The sequence below is a fragment of the Chelmon rostratus genome, chromosome 10 (genome assembly GCF_017976325.1).
Source record: "Chelmon rostratus isolate fCheRos1 chromosome 10, fCheRos1.pri, whole genome shotgun sequence".
NCBI lineage: Eukaryota > Metazoa > Chordata > Actinopteri > Chaetodontiformes > Chaetodontidae > Chelmon > Chelmon rostratus.
In genome coordinates, this window is record NC_055667.1 from 17,424,542 (window position 1) to 17,444,776 (window position 20,235).

General features: G+C 42.0%; 1 protein-coding gene across 1 annotated transcript; it reads right to left on the bottom strand.

The window, feature by feature from the left end:
* Nucleotides 1–67: 67 nt before the first annotated feature.
* On the bottom strand, nucleotides 68–12,040 carry prpf6 (PRP6 pre-mRNA processing factor 6 homolog (S. cerevisiae)). The gene is made up of 21 exons (XM_041945389.1): nucleotides 11,836–12,040; nucleotides 11,047–11,209; nucleotides 10,750–10,868; nucleotides 10,529–10,607; nucleotides 9,949–10,125; nucleotides 9,171–9,299; nucleotides 8,962–9,056; nucleotides 8,705–8,861; nucleotides 8,339–8,501; nucleotides 6,803–6,921; nucleotides 6,467–6,685; nucleotides 5,407–5,529; nucleotides 5,123–5,244; nucleotides 4,792–4,930; nucleotides 4,542–4,661; nucleotides 3,546–3,722; nucleotides 3,220–3,353; nucleotides 2,594–2,685; nucleotides 2,281–2,395; nucleotides 2,003–2,129; nucleotides 68–1,654 (listed from the first exon to the last, which is right to left on the bottom strand). The coding sequence occupies exons 1-21, from the start codon at nucleotides 12,021–12,023 to the stop codon at nucleotides 1,502–1,504; spliced, it is 2,910 nt and encodes a 969-aa protein (XP_041801323.1). The 5' UTR covers nucleotides 12,024–12,040; the 3' UTR covers nucleotides 68–1,501.
* Between the last annotated feature and the right edge of the window lie 8,195 nt (nucleotides 12,041–20,235).

Sequence of the window (20,235 nt, forward strand, 5' to 3'; positions counted from 1 at the left end):
TCAATGCACAACAAACCATTTCATTATACGACTTGTTTGCCAGAGACTGGAAATGGTGCAATTTTATGTGTTCTTTGTTTATTGGATGACTGCAAAGAATTTAAACACATTTCAAGAAAAACTACGTAAAAAAGCAGTTCATTACTACAACATGAGAAATCATGTCATTGTCCCTGACAAGGAGTTTATATACACAGCTAAACAGACATAGTCAAATCTGGACCTCTTACAAGATGGACAAAGAAAATTCCTCACAAGTTTTTTCCAGGCGCATTTCTTTTGATGATGATAATACCTGTTCACACAATGGAGAGTTGAGCCAAAACACACTGTAAAGGTGGAATCAACATGTGTTTTGTATATTTCTTGGCCTCACTACTTATTTTAATTCTTCATTTTGATTTATGATTTTTCATGCTCATTTTATTATTCTGACAACAGCAGCGGCTGAAATTAGAATTTAGACAACAATCAGCACAAAACATTTGTCCTAATTTAGTACAAATGTAAAACAAAAGAACCTTAAGTTCCCTTTAATATGACACCTACATCATTACAGCTGATGCCAATTATTAGACTTGACATTATCGGTTGCATGGATACACAGAAGTGGCACACGCCGCTGACAGTATATGGGCCTGAGTAGACAGCTCGTGCAGCTGTTTAACAAAACACTACGTGGACCAACAGCAGAGACCTGTAAACACTTGTAGACAACGTGGGTCGTCCTGGCTGGGTTTAAATAACAAAAGATGTCTGCCACCACTTACGAGTTGTCAGAAGACGAAATTAAAGACAATTTACAGATTCATGACCTGAATTAAGCCAGGACTTCACCAGCAGAGTTGTTTCTGTTTTTTCTCGTTCTTCGGAGAATTACTCAAACAACGACTGTTGCCTGGGTGATTCACCAGGTGCAGCTTCATGGCAGTGTTGCAAGGAGAAGCAAACTGAAAAAAGCGAGTGTTGGGAGACCAAAACACAGTGGAGGAAGGAAGCAAAACACAGTGAAATCCCAGAGGACAATCTGCAGCAGTCTGCAAGCACACCTGGGAGAAAGTTCACTTCCCAGTGAGACAAATACTTAAAAAATAAAGCATAACCTACGCAGATTACTGAAAAACAATACTATTGTCCTGGAGTGGTAGAATCAAACCTCACTTGAAAACTGCAGTTCACACAGTCCCATTGCTACCTGATCCACGAAAATCTCCTGATGTTAGTACTTACTCGCTTTAATCTGTGAGTTTGAGTTTTATACTTGTACTTATGTCAAAATTTTTGGAGATTTGTTTTCACTTAGAAATCAACACATCATTTTCTGTTGATTAGTACACAAACTGTGGTTCAATTTTGTAAAACATAGAACATGAAAAAGGGAACGTGTGAATACTTTGTATCTGCAGCAGATTAGCAAGTCCTGGTAGAGAACAATAGTTGAGCATGTCCATAGCTGTTTCCTGCAGTCCTCCAGGTGTATTCAGTCTAGATTTCCTCAGATTCAGAATGTGTTCTTGATCTTCCTGGCTACCTCTGCTAGGATCTCTCCTGTCTTCTTCTGCCAGTTCAGGACGTGTTTGGACTCGGCACACCACAGCTCTCCATGGCGGGGCTCTGCGTTCTCGCAGCGCTTTCTCACCTCTTCCTGCTGTTCCTGATGGATGCAGAACAGCGAGGTTAGATACTCAGAACACACTGATTGATCACACATTCTTAGTGCCTCGTGAATGACCATAATTGGGCATGAACCAGATGTAGCGCTCTCAGGTGGGATAAAGGACTGATCACGGGAAGCATTCAGGAGAATTGAGGTGGCGTCAGGTAGCGTTCACACTGTGTTGATAATCTCTGTTCTCTTCGGCCGAGCATCAATGACCCTTCCTGCACTAAGACATCAAAGACTCCAAGCAGCTATCCTTGGGGGTAGCACGAAATACAACATTTCACACCAATAAACCCCAGTATACCCAGATAGGGACAGATGATACAATAAGATCCTTACCTCTGTGCCGTGCTGCAGTTCAAACTTGTAGAAGAGTGCCCAAGCATCTCCAAGGTCTGGCTCAATCTTCACTGTCCTTAGGAACCACTCTCTAGCTTTGGTAATCTTGCGCTCACTCCAGAACAACCTAAAATGTGTGCACAAGATTGCATTTGAAATTAATACAAATTCAAGTATCACATCTTAACGTTTGCAAAGTAAGTATTCAGTATGATTAAGATTTGCATTGAGAGCAACTGAGATGAGAACAGAAAACTGTGAAAAGACTGCTGTCATACTTGGCTACAGCGAGCAAGACATGGGGATCATGTTCACACTTCTTCAAAGCATCAACACTTTTAGTCTTCCTCTGGGGTCTGGCTTCCAAAAACACTGCCTCAGCCCACAGGATACCTTGTAGGAAGGAAATGGGAACACGGTGAAACAGAACTTGGGATTACGGACATACACACAAGGTAACCGTTGAGGAAATTCATATCCCTATTAGGTCCTTTTAAAGGCCTTTGTCTTCAAAGTAAAACAGGCTTTTTTTCTTTGTTTAAGGGAAAAACAATATTTTCCCCCAACAGCAGGAATACAGTTTATTCTCACCTGAATTGGGACACTCCTGCAGCGCTTTCGCCATCAGTGTGTTGGAGATGTTCTTCATTCCAGCCCGGAACTCCAGCCTGACCGACTCCAACCTGATTAATGTGATGGCAAACACATAACTTTAAAAGGGACACATTCACACGTCAATTTTAGCACATAATTTCAAGTGGTAGTTGGTCCGATTTTGGGTGTCAATTTGACAAAGATCCCAATTTGGGTTGTATCTAAAGAATGTTTTTAAATAAATGTAAAAAGCACATTTTAGGACATGTTGTCTAGTTTCGGGAAAGCAAATTAATCATAATTATTATAATATCTTCAAATATACATGTTCACTAACATGCACATTTTCATTGTGTTGTTAACTTAGTACTAGACAACCTGTGAGTCTGTGTGTTTGGGAGTGTGCCTGTATTTTGTCCACCTTGCAGTGTAGTGAGGTGGTTCCTTAAGAGCCAAAAATACAGTAAATGAACTTTGTAAAAGAGAAGCCACATGACTGGCATTGTAAATGGTTTTTGTTGAACGCACGAAGATTCACATTGATTTGTTTAATGCAGTCATTTAAAGCTCATCCTCACACAGTGTCCAACTACATTCTCTGTAATTATTGTCTATTTTCTCACCATAGCTCAGGGCTCTGGGGGTTCTTGAGCCGCGCCTTCTCCAGGATTGCTCTGGCTCTGGTCAGCTGGCCCACTCTTTCTTCAAGGCGAGACATCAGCAACCACAGGGCCACCGAGTGGGGACACTTTTTCAACTACAGCAACAACAATTCATTGACCACTTTTTAGTTATCAGGGAAACACACACACATATTTCTTGGCCATATGTGTTTATTAATGAAAAATAAACACATATGGCCAAGAAATACAACACCACTGGTCCTCTTGCCATTGTGGTTTTATAACACCCAAATAAACCCTTGGCCCGACCACTTCCCCTGACTCACCCCTTGGCTGTAGGCTTCTCTAGCCTTGTCCATGTTTTCACACTGCTCTTCTATCTGGCCTTTCATCATCCAAAGTTTTGGGAAGTCCTCATAGTGTTTCAGGGCCTCTGTGCACAATTCCTGGGCAGCTTTTATGTTCCCCAGCACCCACTCCAACTTCACTGACTTCATAAACACCTGTAGAGATCACACACACACCCTTTTCAACCAAAACGTCTGCATGAGCAGAAACCACAAACTCCCTTTTCAAATTCCCCTGGGCTTGCCATATACCTCGCATTGTTTAATATTGTTGAAAAACAATTTGAAATACATGCTTTGCAGCATGATTTTATGCAACGCTTTACCTGCTGTCAAATATATCAAATACCAGGTTCCTAGGGCATAGCCTAAACGTTAAACGGCTTCATTAATGTCATATAGTGGTCTTATCTGACAGAGCAATCAGTACAGCCAACATCTTAGCAGGCTCTCTTACTCATATCTGTCAGCAAATATGATACAGATAACTAAAGGGAGAGAAGCCAGATCACCTAATAGAGTGATAGCTTAAGAGCACTCCTGAGAGTACCTGTCAACCTGAGTACTGCTGACTGTTTTGAGGTGTAGAATCCTGGCAAGCCTGAACCTGAAGAAAGACAGCATGTTTGTAGAAGACACCTCAAGTACAATGCACTATAACTGTACTATTAAACCCTAGCTTTAAATTGGACAAGAAAAAAAAAACAGATTATCAAGCCGTCCCTAAAAACATGGGCCAGAGCTCTATTCATACCAACATTTCACAATGAAAAGCAAGCTGTCTGTGCTGGTACACAGGGTTATGGAAGGGCAGTTAGAGAGTAAAAGGACAGGACAGTTCAAATACACAAGCATTCTTCCCCTGCATAAATGAATAGCCAAAAAAAATGTGGGACATGTGTGTTTATTCCATCAATCTTTGTGGTTAACATCTCTTTTCTGTCTCTATCAAAAGCCACACAAACACACACTCACCCTGGCTGTTGGGGCACTGCTGCGGGCCTTGGCCAGCAGTCGACGGGCTCTTTCATACTCATTATTCTCAGACTCCAGCTTGACAGCAGCCAGCCAAATTTCTTCACTGTTTGGATTAGCCTAGAGAGGAAAATGAAGAGGAACACAGATAAAGTGTGAGGGTAAGAGTGGGAGAGACAGGATAGGGTAGAACAGTTAGACACAGGGATACTACATGAACATTTCAAAATTTGCATATCCTCATCATCACCTGGAAGGCCAGAGCGAGGATACTTCTGGCTGCAGGCACATCCTCAGCCAGCCACTTGGACTTGGCCCCCATCAGCCAAAGGACCTCTGCCTTGGGACAGTGAGCCACAGCCCTTTGGAGCAGGGCCTCCAAAGACTCCCTGAGAGATGCAATGAGATGTGGAAGAGCAATGATGGGGCAGAGCACAATGGCAGTCAATTAAGCAGATGGGAGGTAAGAAGAGAAAAACAGAATGTTTAAGACAGACTATTAAAGTGACTGATTAAACCATTAATAACTTAAGTCAGCACTTGGCTACTGTTGGCTACGTTTAGAAACCAAATCTAGTCACCTGGTGCCATGATTTTTCTCAAAGTAAGCAGCTCTAAGCCAGACACTTTTTTTGCTGGGAAACACCTGCAGAGCATGGGCATAGATGGCCCTGGCACACTCCAGCGCTCCATGGGCCACACACTGAAACATAACAAACAAATATCTCAATTAAGTTAAATGCTGACAGCAAAGAAAATCTGTAAATGACCCCTGTCAAGGTCTGAAGGGAAAAATTATTACATACATGCATACATACATGCATACATACATACATACATACATACATACATACATAGTACTCACACTATCTGCATCCTCCATCCAGGTGTGTTTCCGGTCCTCCTCCTCGATGCCTATCCCTATGACAGCCCTTATCACGGCCTGGCAGGTTGCCACACTGCCTGCTTTGTCACACTCCTCTGCATCCTACAGGGCAAGAACAAACATTTAGGAGAAACAAGATTGTGGGTGGTACACTAAAGGAGAAAACATGTGAGTTATGGCATGAACTACTGACCCCAATGGTATAGCAGTCAGTAAATTCATTGGAATGATGGAGCCATTTTCATGAAAATAAATACACACCTGAGACATAATATCTTCTACCACTGAAAAAAACCTAAATCAAAGTAGATTACTGATAGATGTCCAGTTTATAGAAAATTTGTAATTCATGAAAGGTCACAAGAGATTATTTTTCTGGGGAGAGCAAAGGACAAGGACAGTCCCACTACACACAAAAGAATTCATTTTAAAGTTCACCTGTTGTGATTGTTAGGATTAGTACTGGAAAATGGCCTGGACAATAACCACATAGTTTGCCAGAGGTAGAAAAAGGCAGGTAAATTAAAAAAAGAGGATTGCAGCGATGGCTTACGATTGCAAAACTGTACTAAACAAAATGTCAGTCACAGTGCTGGCTTGTATTCTGTTACACTCAGATGAAATAGCAGAAGGCCGCTTTGCCAAAGTATGCTGGCATGATATCAAAGATGGCAAAGTCATGACGCAATCGCTACTCCCTCAACACGAAGGTTTCAAGGCACAATTATTCCTTTTTGGACCTTATAATTTCATGCATTATTCAGATATGTAGTGTTTATGATCTAGATGAGAGATTAGAAGCACCTCTCAGTATAATGCAATCTAATCTAAACATGTTGTTACTCATTAAAGGTCTCTGCTGTTTAAAATAATGCTTCTATCTTCTTCTACCTTGACGATTTCTTTAATATAATTTCCTGAAAATATATTCATTTCTTATTTCCTAAGGTAGCACAGTTACTTATTCTGCAGAGGTAGTTTCCCCATAAACAGCTGCAGGAAATACTGCTCTCTCTCTCACAAAGCTGCAGGAACACACCTGTATCCACTGCTCTCTGTTGATCTCAACACCGTTGGCGCGTAGAGAAGTAATGGCTCTGTCAATGATCTTATCCACCATCTGAGTGTTACCATTGGCCTCCTCCAACTTGGCAGCAGTGATCCAGATGTGGCGATCAGTGGGGATGTTCTCTCGAGCTTTGTTCAGGACACGACGGGCATTTTCATACGTCTCTAACCGGGCCAATGCCAACCACAGCTAAAGGACAGACAGGAATAGTTGGATGTAGAGTTTCAAAGGTTAATGTGTTGCACTGCAGTGCGTGGCATCCTGTTAGTCTTATACGAATGAAATGACAGCATGTGCTAAGCATACCTCCACACTCGTAGGGCAACACTCTACAGCTCTGCTAAGCATGATCCTGGCATCCTCTGGCTCCTCCAGCTCTACAGCCGTCTTCCACAGTCGAACTGACTTGGACACATTCTCCAGGGCTTAATGGGTAACAAGTCCAAGTGTTAAGACAGTTTATTGACAATTTTCTTCTGAGTGACTTACATCATATGAGCCGGCAAGTGTGTTGCTCAAGGCAACTGTCAAAAAAAGAAAGAAATTGTTTGGACCTTGCTATTACAGGCTTTCTGTTAAGCCAATTGACATTTCTGGCACAACAAGTGGAAAAAAATATACTGAAAATACACCTAATTATATTTACACTGGCAACACATCATGTAGTGTCAAAAAAGGAAATGGAGACACTAGAGATTTCGGTAAACACACATCCAATAAAAACAAACACCAAACAGCGTTTCCTGCAATAGTAGTAAAGTTCAATAGTGTCTGGATGAGAAGGCACAGTGTTGTGTATGTAATGGAGAAAAGTAGAGCAGAGGCAACTGAACATGTAGAGGCAAAGAAACCTCTTCCACAGAGGAAGCTCCCCATCCATATCTGTCAGTGGGGTATGTTGCCGGGAAATATTGGTGTGTATGTGCATGCGCGTGTGTGTGTGTGTGTGCGTGTTAGGGCACTGACATGATGGTTCAAATAGGCCTTGACGGGAAGCCAGAATCACAGCTGTCAAATATAACCCTCATGAAATCTTTTATGCAATCTTATGTGTGCGTGGACAGAGCACTTCTGTGTGGTTGCTTTTATGAGACAATGGACAGATGGAGACTGGTGTTGAATTTCTGCCCAGCAGAAATTAGTGTCTTCCTTTTGGCAGGGAAAGCGTGACACATTCATTCATGTATGCACTGCTACAAAGGCACATAAAACTTTCCTCATAACAATATAACAGCAACACGCCTCAGGATGCAACAACTAATCGATTAGATTGATCGAAATTATTTAAGAAAATAGCTGTCGATGAATTTCAACATTGATTAGTTGGGTGTAGGTTATGACGCATGGTATGTGCAGTGACAACATCTCCTAAGGTGGGGGGCATTAAGCCAGGTAGTGTTTCACATTGTGCAACTCAGATGACGAATTACAGGAAATGACACCATCTCCTTTGTCTCTGGGGTAAGAATTTGAAAAATGGCTGGGGCAGAGACCAACTGTGGAGAAACACACGGTTACAGGTTCTAATTTATAAACATAATGGACAGAAATACTTTCTGTCTGTTTTCTCTCCGTTTTGTGGTGGATGAATCTGACTGGGCCCCTAATAAAGCTATTTTGAAGTTACCATTGATAAAGCTTGATCCATCACAAACGAGAGGAGGGTATTCCTGTCAGTTATGTTTGTTTCTAATTCATCTGTAAAAGTGTGTTTGTCTGGAAAAAAAGGATACAAATCTGCTTCAGGTTTCAATCTCACGATATGTACACACATACAGGAAAACAAGATAAAAGAATTCATCTTCATTTACTGTTACAACTGATATTATCTGGGAGCCCTACCTTTCCTGAGGACTCGTTTCTTGGCCCTGACGTCTGTCTCCAGCTCTGCAGCTCGGATGTAGATGCGGACGGACTGTGGCAGGTGGCGGACAGCCTGGGCAACCACGGCTTTGGCTGTGTCACCGGGCTGCAGCCTGGCTGCCTCCAACCACACATCCTCACTCTGGAAAGAGAAATGCTTCCATCAACAGGAGGGCAAATACCATTTTCCCCATTTCAACTAAGCTACACAGTATTATGTCATTTAACCAAACAGCTGGCAAACCAGACTGAAAGGTCTGGGGTTTTTTTTGTCTTTGATGTTGTAGGTATGAGCTTATGGTCTGGTTGAGCTAATGACACGTACTTGTGTCCATCATCCTTTACCTTAACACACATCTCTGTGCCCTTCATGATCAGGTTCCTGGCAACCTGCAGTTTCCCAGTCACCTCCTCCAGCCTGGCAGAGGCAATCCAGGCAGGCGGGTGATGAGGGTTGGTCTCCCTCACTGATTTCAGTAGCAGACGAGCCTTCTTGATGTCACTGGAAATCGGAGCCAATGATATATCAGACGCACTCATACAAGAACATATTCAACACAAACACACAACAGGAACTTCTTGTGTCGCCAGTGTTCCTCTACCTGATGTCTCCTCCATGTGTGGGGATCATGGAGTTGAGGTCTGTTAGGTAACCCTTTGGATCTACCACCGTCTGTCCGCTCACTGAGTCAGACACCTGAAGAAAGATAAAAGGCCGACACGGGTCAGAGAAAATAATGAATCCTGTGTATCAGGACAATGACAGTAGAGTAAGAATGATAGAACAAGGTAAGGGATGATGGTTAGTTACCTGGCTGAGCCTCATATCCATGAGTGTGTTCCTGGCCTGGCCGATTTTCCTCATGTCCAGCTCTCCTGTCCCAGGTGTCATCAAGCCAGGGGTCATGCTTCCTGGGTAAGGTGTGTTCAGACCTCCCAGCTAGTGGAGAGAAGAAACAATATTAATATAGAAGAGTATTTCACTACCTGTGAGAATTTCATTAGTGCATGGTAAAAAGGCTCGTGAACCATAGGCCTAGATCATATGACAGTTTTCTCACCACTTGAAATGATACCTGAGAACATTTAATGTTTGAACAAGACTCCCCTATGCTGCAGGACTGAACTATATTCATAATGATTATGTATTTGCATTTTCAATGAAAATGAAACATGGCAAAAGCCGTCAACAGACAATATGTACATTTATTTTCTATGTAAGTACAGTGTAATACATATAGTTTCCATGCACAAATGAATCAGACCACTGAAGTTGCTTTACCTGTATATATACATAAGGTGCCAAGAGAGGTCATGTGATTAATATCAGCAGACACAGGTGTCTGCTTACAGTGACAATGTTTGTTTTTGCTTTCTTTACGGCATTTTTAGGGAGATCCACTGAGACTACATGACTACCGGAAAAAGGGACCATTTGCAAACTGCATTAACTGCACAGTTGCTAATTTCCAGAGAGATATCCTGACTCCTGCTGGAGCAGGCCGAAACTACATCATCATGTATTTTTAGGGACGTGTGGCATTCTGTGGATGTCTGAAGTATGTGGATGTGTTCATATGTACACTGACCCCTTGCAGAGGGTCAACGGTGGTGTGGTTTTCTCCGGTCTGCAGGTGTTTGGAGAAGAAGCTGTCGGGGACAGGGGTGAGTTTCTCATAGCGAGGATTTCTCTGGCGCTTATTCCTGGCATCGCCCACCTCAGGGATGCTCAGCCACTCCTCCTCTGAAACCTCTGCCAACTTCCTCTGTGAAGAGATGGAAAACAGAGAATAACTTGGAAAGGCAGCATATGTTGACAGCACAAACTCATTTTACATGCTAAGATGGCAAGATGTGCTGAAAGTTTGATCTATAAAATTGTGGTTATCAGTGTGCAGCTTTCCCCTCCCTTTTCTGATTCAGCAAAGAGACATGTGGTTTGTTTGTAACAGACTTATGGCAGCATACTGCTGTAGTCTTGTGAAAACCTCTAAAATCTAGTTAGGTTTGGTTGGGAAATTACAGTTTTTGCACCAAACAGTGTGAAATATGTTATGTCCGTAAAATATTTAGAGACAGGTGTAAGATGAGGACAGTAGAAGACAAGTCAATGTGATCACTGATGGAAAAGAAAGACAATAGTTTGGCGTGTCATGTGCAATTCTGTACCTTTAGATCTGAGAACTGCTGCTGGATTTTGGGTCGCTCCATACGGTATTTCTCAATTTCTTCCTTTTCTCTCAGCTCCCTGAGAATACAGGACAGCATTCAAAATTACACTCACTCACACGCAGTATCAAGTGCACAGAATGTCAAACATAAATAAACTGTGGGAGGGCATGCTTGTTCCATAACACTGAGGTGGAAAAATAGACATATATTTTAGTAACCTTCTTTCTTTGCGTCTTTCATCCATCCTCTTATCGAGTGCTGCATATATAGCATCTGCTTCTTCATCATCCTTCTCATAGGGCCCACTGGAGAACAAGCTACCTGCGTATCCATTAAACTAAAAGATAAAAGGCACCATAATGTGATTAGAATAACCAAAGCCATCACTGAAAAAACATAATCTTATAGGCAAACTTATCGTGTCTGGTCAACTTTTAACTCTTGACTGGATGAATTAAGTCTTTGCAAACAAATAAACATCAAATAAGAGCCGGACACAGCCTAATCATAGGCACCTCATCATAGTTTGTGTCGTTCAGATCTTCATCATCATCATCTTGGTTCTTTTTCATTTGGTCTCCAACTGTCCTCTTCCCTGGGGGTGCATGTCGGTCATCTACTGGATCGTTGGCATCACGAGCAGGACCGATATCAGACCGGGTGGTAAAACCAGTAGCACTAAAGAGGAGCAATTCATTCAAATGTTACACAAATAAACAGAGGCAGACTTGTGATGGGCATGCACAGGGATACTCGATGTATAGCCAGCTGATAATGGTTACTTGACAATCCAAGCTTTTAAGCAATGTTTCGATCTTTCTTGATGGTTGATTACTTAGTGGTAATTCATGTCGGGCACTTAGACCAGTTTGCCAGCAAAATGATCAGAAAGTTATTTAAGTGACCAGCTGAGGTTTTCACATAAAGCTCTATCTGTAGCAAATTGTAAGCAGGGTTCAACTTCCATTTAATAAATCAGTATGAGGGGTGAGAATTAAGTAAGGTTAATAACTGGAATGCCTGTTTTTTTTTTTTTTTTTTTTTTTTTTTTTTTTTTAGCTTAGCGTATTTGACACTAAAGACTATGCCGAGTTTATATTTGTTCACCGTACTAGCTACTGTTGTGGACCTGGTAAGAGAAAATAAGACGTCTTTTCTCTTCAGCTCAGTTGCCAGAACAGGGGAATTTCAATGCAGGAAAGTTTGCTAAACCACCAACTTCATCTAAAAGGCATAGCCTATCTTGCTAGCTAGAGTGCTAACGTTACTGGTAGTTAGCAAGATAGCTTGTCATGTTAGCTTACCCTCTGCCAAGACCGGGAACATAGCCCAGCGGAGCGGGCATCCCCAGAAACGGCTTCTTCTTTTTCCCCATCAGCGGAGAGGCGAGGGGCATTATCGGGGGCCCGCCGCTAGCCCCCGCCGCACCGGTGCCTCCAGCATTTGATTTGGAGACAATTTTCGGCGCTTGCTTTCCTCCAGCGCTAGCCATCGTTGCAACGACGAGAAGACTCGCTACCGGATAAACAACAGTCGCATTTCCGTTCCCAGCAAACAGTGACACTGTCCCTCGCGAACTGTCGTTGGTGTTTGTCGCAGCGCCCCTATAGGACAGGCGGATTTATGTCTGTTTTCACTTCTCTTGAAATGCATTTCGTTTCAAGTGTTGGTGTGAAATAAGTATCGTGCTCGTTTTCTATCTCTCGCTCTGTGACTGTCGTGTTGGAATGATTTCTTTAGAGTATTTGTCATGTTTCATATCAACATAGTATTTTCATAGAAGCCACAGGAGGGCGCCACATCATGAAAAATAATAGGCCTACTGAAGCATTGCAATTAATTACATTTATAGTAGGCCTGTAGGCTTTATAGATTAGTATTCCTAAAAGGACTTTAGTATTTTGCAGCAAGTAAATGTAATTCTTCATGTTTCTGACGTGTATTGCCTAAACTTCACATTTTTCATGATATGGGAGTCGCTTATTTCCAGAGAGTTCTCAAGTTCTTAAATTGAATTTGTTTATATTGGGTTTGTTTTTTCTGTAAAGTTTGTAAATTATTCTATTTAACTGCAATGTTCGCTGTCTTAAGGACATTAATGCACACTTCAAAGGCATATAAATAGGCCTTGTGATTAAATTATGCATTTTATTTCATTGCCTTGAGCGTCAAAAATGGTCCTGTGACCCAAATCATGGCATGTACGACACTGCTGACATTTGTTTAAATAAACAATCAGCCCCTGAAAGTTGCCCAATTCAAATTAATTATTTCCCATTCTTCATAATCTTAGCTCAATATTTCGAAATGCTCCTGCTTTTCAAAAGATCAGTAGATACGTCACAGTGAAGCCATTTTTATTGGATCCAGACTGAAACAAATTCTGGTGCTCGGGAAAAGTAGTTAATAAAATACTGGAGTAGAATTCAGGGCATTTTCCTAGACAGGATGTTTAGATTTATAGAGTTGATTGAGCCATAGATTTAAAGTGATTTTAGAGGAATTCTGACAGACATGTTAATGTGTTTCTCCAAATTGTAATCATGCTCCTGCAAAGCGCTAATGCATCTTATGAGATATTATATATTATATTAAATATTAAAAATATCCACATTGGATTCTATATTTGAACATGATACAAGTGGCTGCAATAAAGGTAATTACATTGTAACGTGACATTTCTGGGTTTCATCCCTTGAGATGAAGTGAAGCCATACATCAATTAGTTTCAATCAGGTTTAACTTAACTCACAGTCTGAGCCTCGGCCCAGGGCTTTACATTTTTCTTCATTTACATCGCCTGGAGGGCAGACATTACTTCACTCCTGGGAGAAGAATATTATGATGAAAATGGACTGTCGGACACATTAGAAAATATATAGCTCTCACAGCTGAGGACCAATTCAAACATGAAGAGCAACTCAAGCCTCGATTTCATCTCGAACACACAGCCTCTTTTACTCTGATTATTTCAATTATCGTTTCATTTTGGTTCAACGATTTCGTTTTTTACGTACAGAAACTGACATAATGTGCAGTTTGAATTCACATCACAGGTTTTGTTCAATAAGGGAAAGGCAGTTAACATCACCACAGTCTGCATGTCTGTGTGCTGATCACAGTGCTGACCCATGGATGAATGATCCAAGTCAGTCTTACTAATAAATAAATCATTAGTAATACTGGCCAGTATTAACAATGAGAAAATCCCTCAGAGCCTGGTCCAACCACACATGTGGTCCCCTGCTTATTCAGAAGAATGGCTCCATTTATCTCTCCTGTTGCTAATATCTAAGAAGTAAGTATAATGTAAAATCGGAGTTCCACATAAACTGACAGCTTGTATTTCAGTAACAAAAGTATGTTTTGACAAGCATAAACACATTCAGTGGGAATCCTCCGGCACGCAAACGCACACACACATTAAAATGTATCACTGTGGCGGCAGGGGCAGCAGGATATATCTGATGTCTGCTTGACGGTCGTGAAGTCTGACAGAGCAGCCTACTGTAACCGTGATCTTGCCAGAGTTCACACTATTATCATTCCCTTTGATGTGATGCCATAATATATTTGGCAATGCTTCTTGTAAATGCAGCTGTGAGCTGGAAAGACTGTAGAATGGAGATACTGTATGAAAAACATTTTTCCCAGTTTACCTGCGTTATAGGACTAAAACAGACTGCCGTCAATGTTGATGAGTCTGATTTCTGCTGAAATTAAAGTTTTTAGATGTTTTCTCAAAATAAATGCAGGAGATCTTATTTTCTATTATGCTAAAGCCAAAAAAATAAACATTTCTTGGTGGCAGAGTAGGCCTTTAGTATGGTTTGTGTGCGAGCACAGCTGAAAGACAATTATTTAATGGCTAAGCCTATTTCCTTTTTTAACAAAGACTAATCACTTAATTTGGAGAATTACACTTTGGATTAGGGAGATTCACAAAATAATATGCCTCATTTTTATGAATAATACTTTAATTTGTGATGTGGTGATAAATTGATGTGCAGGAAAATGTGTAATTGGAGAATTTGAATGTTCTATAAACAAGGAAAACTGCAGCAGGGTTACTGTGTTTGTGATAGTGCATGCATTTCCATGCAGCCAAAGAGTAATCTGTATGTTTCTGCATGTTTATCCATTCATGTGTGCGCTGGTTTGCACGGATGCATGACTCCATTTAATCTGTTTATTCAGTGCATATGACACGAGATAGAGGACAGGACCACTGCACTATCTGTCCCATGTGTCACAGCAGATGTCCTTAGTGTGATAATAAATGTAGAATGTAGGTGGAACTGTATGGATGCAGCAGTCTATAGGAAGACACCAAGAATTTAAAGCTGGAATATGGCCGCAAATGTCCCATTTCTGGTCCACTGACTGAGAGAAAGCTGCTGTTCGCAAGAAAGAACCACAAGAGGGGATGCATCAAGATGACAGGTTAATTGATATACCATCATGCATCACACACCTACACACACAAAGAAACACAGACACATCATTCATATCGCCTGAGCTGCATTTTGAGTTAATTTTAGCTAATTATATTCAACAATACAATGTGGGCAAAGGGAAAAAAAAATCAAAATAATACAGGGACATCATCATTTGTCACTATTACACACACATGCTAAGATCAATTACTCTTAGTTGAAAGTGGTCTACGTGCCCAAAGCCTGACTTCGTACAAAGAAGAAAGTCCTGAAAGGATTAATTTAATTTATTTGGAGCTGATTACTAACTGTGTATAATTTTAAAACAAAGAGAAGTGTCCTTGGGAGAGGACAACAGTAAATTGCTATTAGGGCCTTCCTTTAGGAGTGGCCGACTAGAGTAGTTCTGGGCAACAGATGCTCAAATGGAATTTCATTGATCCACTGAGCTTAGTCCGACAACGATGCTTTGAGAGGGGACAGTGAGGTAAAAAGTCTCAGGCAGGATCTGAGACATGGTACAAAGGAGGACAAGGGAACAAACCTGGCACAAGTGCATTGTGGGTCAATCATATCGGAAATGATTAATTGGGTTAATTATCTTAAGCAGTAGAGGGTTTAACTTGAGTCTGAGGCTATGAGGTTATGAAACACACGTAACAACAACATTAAAAACCAAAGTGATGAGAAAAGGCATCGCTCCATAGCATGTACTTTACTTTTCGCTCGATGTCACAGCATACCCATGCTGCCATGTTACATTTCCCCTTACACGGTGTGAGAGGAGACAGGCGAGCGAGTGAATGGTTTAGTCAGAGGTTTTCATATTTTTCACATTAGCAGTCTGACAGGTAGCGTGAGCCAAAGTGGAGCTGATTTGTTTCCCTGATGGCTGAGCAGATAAATGAGATTATTGACTGCAGCTGTTCTCCTGACCTGCTGTTTGAGCGAGACTGCTATTCAGCTGGGTTATTTAGACACAGTGGCTCAGACCAAGATGCATTCCCTGTTTCCTCTGACACTCTTTCCAGAGAGGACAGGGAGACTCTTACACTGCTTGAGTAAGGGCAGGTGTGGACGGCACCAGATTCATAGAGTGACAGAGAGAAAGAAGAGATGGATTCAAATCAAAGTACTCAGAAGTGTGAAGCTGGAATAAACCCGGATTCTCTCCAATCAGAATCTTCCCTGGAGACCCAACGCTATTTATTTATATACAGATGGAGTGAATGGAGTGAATGTGGTGCTGTCTTCCTGTCTGCCGTCCAATGCCAGAAAATCTGTCTTTGTATTGATTCGGCCAAGGCAGAACTTGAAATTTGTTCGCATTTTCTTTATTCAGACAATCGTTATTTTGATGAACATCATCAGCCATCATCAGTGGCTGTAGATAACAGCTGAGAGGTACTAAAACAAAATGTTCCACCTATATTTTCATTAAGCGCACTCATATTCTAAGCAGGAGAACTAGTTGTGCTACATAAACGGATTGCAACAAAAGGGAAAGAAAAGGGTGGCAAAGAAAAGAGTCCCATCTACAGAAACTCAAACCTTATCAGGAGAAAATTCTTGGAAAAAGAAGGATAAATCACTCATAGTGAAGCAATCATGCTCAAAAGAAACCATCAATGGTGAAAGACAAGAGTGACCGCCAGAGTGAGTGGCACTGACTTTCAAAGATGAGACTCACAATGAGAGTGGATGATGAGTGATGGTGCGGATCTTGCCTTTTTTTTTTCTCTTTGACTTGCAGGGTTTGCTGTTTTCATTAGCTTGTGGCTTTTGCAGAGCGTCTCTATCTTCAGGTTGGGCCAGCGCGTACGTAAGTGCTTCACTAAAAGGGCTGATAAATACAAAAATCAGCCTGATCGCTTTACCTTTTTTTCTCAGTCAGTGTGAAAAGAAGATTTAAAGCCCGAACTGTTCATCTGGTCCAGCTTCCAACTACATCCACACTGACAGAGATGGGTTAAAAATTACAGCAATCTAATGTAAAGGAATTAAATTGTAAGCTACAACTCTCCTGAACTCTACAGGAGGAGCGAAACAACCTTTTCAGAGAAGAAATTCCCTCATTTGGAGTTTTGATGATGGTGGGGGAGAGCGATGGTCCAAAATCTCCCATAGCTGTTCAACTGTGATGAGATGTGAAGAGTGCAAAGCCTCTGGCATATGATTCACATGAGTTTCATACTAATCAATTTTCATACTGCGGACAGGGGCAGTGTCATCCTGAAAGAGATCACTCTCATCAGCATAGAAATGTTTCATCAGAGAATAATCGCTTAGAATAAATTTGTGTTGATTTGCAGCGACCTTTCCCTCCGATGAGGCGAGTGGACCCAAACCATGCCATGTCATTTTGAACCAAAATCAAAATCAACTGGGTGTGCAGAGCGTGTTTGTGCGAGCCACAGACTGTGACAGGCCCTGAATGCCTTATTTGTATCATGCCGCTGTGGAAGCGTCTGTATTTGTTATGTTTCTCCGTTCATTTATTCAGATTTTTACTTTGATTTGTCTCCACTTGTATCGTGTCTCTGTCACTCTTGCGCTCTGTCTGTGTGATGCACACAGAAACACACGTCTGGAGCGTTTGGGTTTGTGCCACAGTGTAAAAGGAATCAATGGCATTCAGCCACAGGCTCAGGATGACATTCTGCCTTGTTCAGTCAAGATGTTGTTTGACAGGGGAGGAAACAGGCAGGGTGTGAGGAAAATCAATAGATAGATAGATAGATAGATAGATAGATAGATAGATAGATAGATAGATAGATAGATATGCTTGAATCAGCTTGCATAGTGTGTGTGTTTGTGTGTGCGAGAGAGTAAGAGAGGGAGAATTTGTGTTCAGCTTCAGACGCTGTCACACTGTGGGCATTTGCATAACAGTGAGGTCACCATCAGAGAGTGAGTGGAATGAGAATCGCCTTCCTTTCCCATCCCTTCCTCCCTGCACATATGTGCATACATACACACGCACACACACAGAAAAACCAGAAATGCAATGCAAAGTTGCACACACACACACACACACACACAGGGTGCAGAGCAGGAGACGAGATGTGATGATCAGGGAGTGGCAAAGGGAATATATCTCTCAAATAGGTTCTGTCATCTTTTGCTCCACACGCTGAATAAGTCCAGAGAGAGGACACGGCTTTTTCAAAGGAAACCTCTCTACAATATGCGCCGGGAATTACGGAAATCTCCCCCAGGTCTCTGATTCGGAAAACAGCTCAGGGCCACAACTTAACACTATAAAGTGGATTCCTCTCTATCATCTGCACTCATCTCAGTGGAGCAAATAGCTTCCTGTGGGAATTCATTAGATTGCTTTCGCTTTCACCTGAAAGAGCCTCTCTCTTTCAGATCAGATTAAGTACAGGCAGAAGAGAACGCTTATGTTCTATTGAAATCCAACCTCTTTGAATCTTTTCTGTGTCTAAGCATTTAGATGCACCCAAGGTTGGAAGAGCAGTTGAGGAAAGACCAGCGTCTTTCCTCAACTGCTCTTTTCTTCCCATGTTTCTGTCCTATTTGGCACCGTTATTTCTAACCGCCGGCTCAGGGACAGCCATTCACCATGACACCAGCTTTGGCAAGGCTGACGCCACACTCCAGTATCAATGGCTTCTCTATGTCTCTTGGGGAAGTGCTTGTGAGGGAGAGAGAGCTCTTTCACACTGCTTTTTCATCATATTCTCGGCCACAATCTGGCTGTTTGCAGTGCAAACATACTGTTTTTGTATTACAGTTGTTATACCAAAATATAAAACAGCTACGCATTTTTCTGTGTGTGTTGCACTGTCACTGCGACAGAACAAAGGCCTCTTGGCACGAGGAGGACAGGCCATGTGTGACAGTATTAACAGTGACAATAAAAGTTTAATGGCATCATCTGTTACTTACAGGTTATAATGTATAGGCCGTATGGAGAGACCGTTACTCTCCCCTTCCACAGCTGCTTGTCACCGAGACAATTTCACCGAACTCTCAGCAGAAACACCTGACAACAGGGTAAAAAAAATGAATACCCACAGAGTAAAGAATGAATATAAACAATAACATTTTTCCATTCCCTTGAGCGTCTTTTCAGTCATGTTTATCTGTGCCGTGCCACTGTACACACATTTCTATCCGCAGGAGCTGCTCATGTTTTAGATGCTGCGTCTCTGCCACCTGACAACCAAAGGAGCGAGTCTCACCCCTTGATCTCTGCAGGCCCTGGCCTATTCATTATTCACTGCGCTGACCGTCCTCTGAATTAAAGATACAAGCTTTAACTCAATTTTTTACAAGACAAAATGTCCTCACAGGCACACAGTAGCGCACTTCTAAATTAAGCTGAGTCTCTGAGAGTATAAGCGAGCACGTGCAAGTGTGCGTGTGTCTCTGTGTGTGTCTATGTCCATGGGTGTCTGTTTGAGTAAGAGGTATAAATCTGTGTGAGTGCAAACGTATTCTTGTGTATGAAAGAGTGAGTGTGTTTGCTTTCACTCCCAGTCAGCATGTGTTCTCGTGAAGCCCCGATGGACCAGCTAGTCCTTTGTTCCTCGTCGTACACCCTTTGATGATCCAGTGCCGGGCTTTAGGGAGGGCCCTCGTCTTCCTACGCAGACTGATGGACTGTCTTGAAGTCTTTTAGGGACATATCTTTCCTCTGTTCAAAAAAGCGCCAGCACCGAGCGGCGTGCATACATCTGAATGCCAGCAGAATCAATTAGCCGAGTATGTTGTGAGATTACATTGACAAAGACGTGCTCACAACTTGCTCCCAAATTCTCCGCTTTGAAGTGAAGCTCGCCTGTTTGACGGGCAAATAGCAGCTGACGTGGGTGTCTACCAGGGGGACGGCTGTTTCCAGGCTTCTCGGCAAGCATCCAGCGGATCTCTTCCTTGTTTCTGTTTCTTGGTTCGTGCAAAGACCGTGTGTTTGCGTAGATGGCAGCCCACACATGCTCTTGACTTTCCTACTGATTCAACGTAGCTCGACACCTTAAAGGGGCACTCCGCCAATTTTGCACAGAAGAAATCAGTGTATTAGTCTTGGAGAGTACAATTCAGCAAATGAAAACAGCTGTATGATGTCTTCTGGGACGATGCTCTCCTGGGGATGGCGTGATACCACTTATCACTTTTAAGAAGATGTCACGTGGCATTTATCACTGTCCACATTATTAGTTTTGGATGTGCAGGACAGGCCAAAATCATTCATCATTCATCGTCATAGTATTGTGACCCTCATCGTCATAGTAACAATAAAAA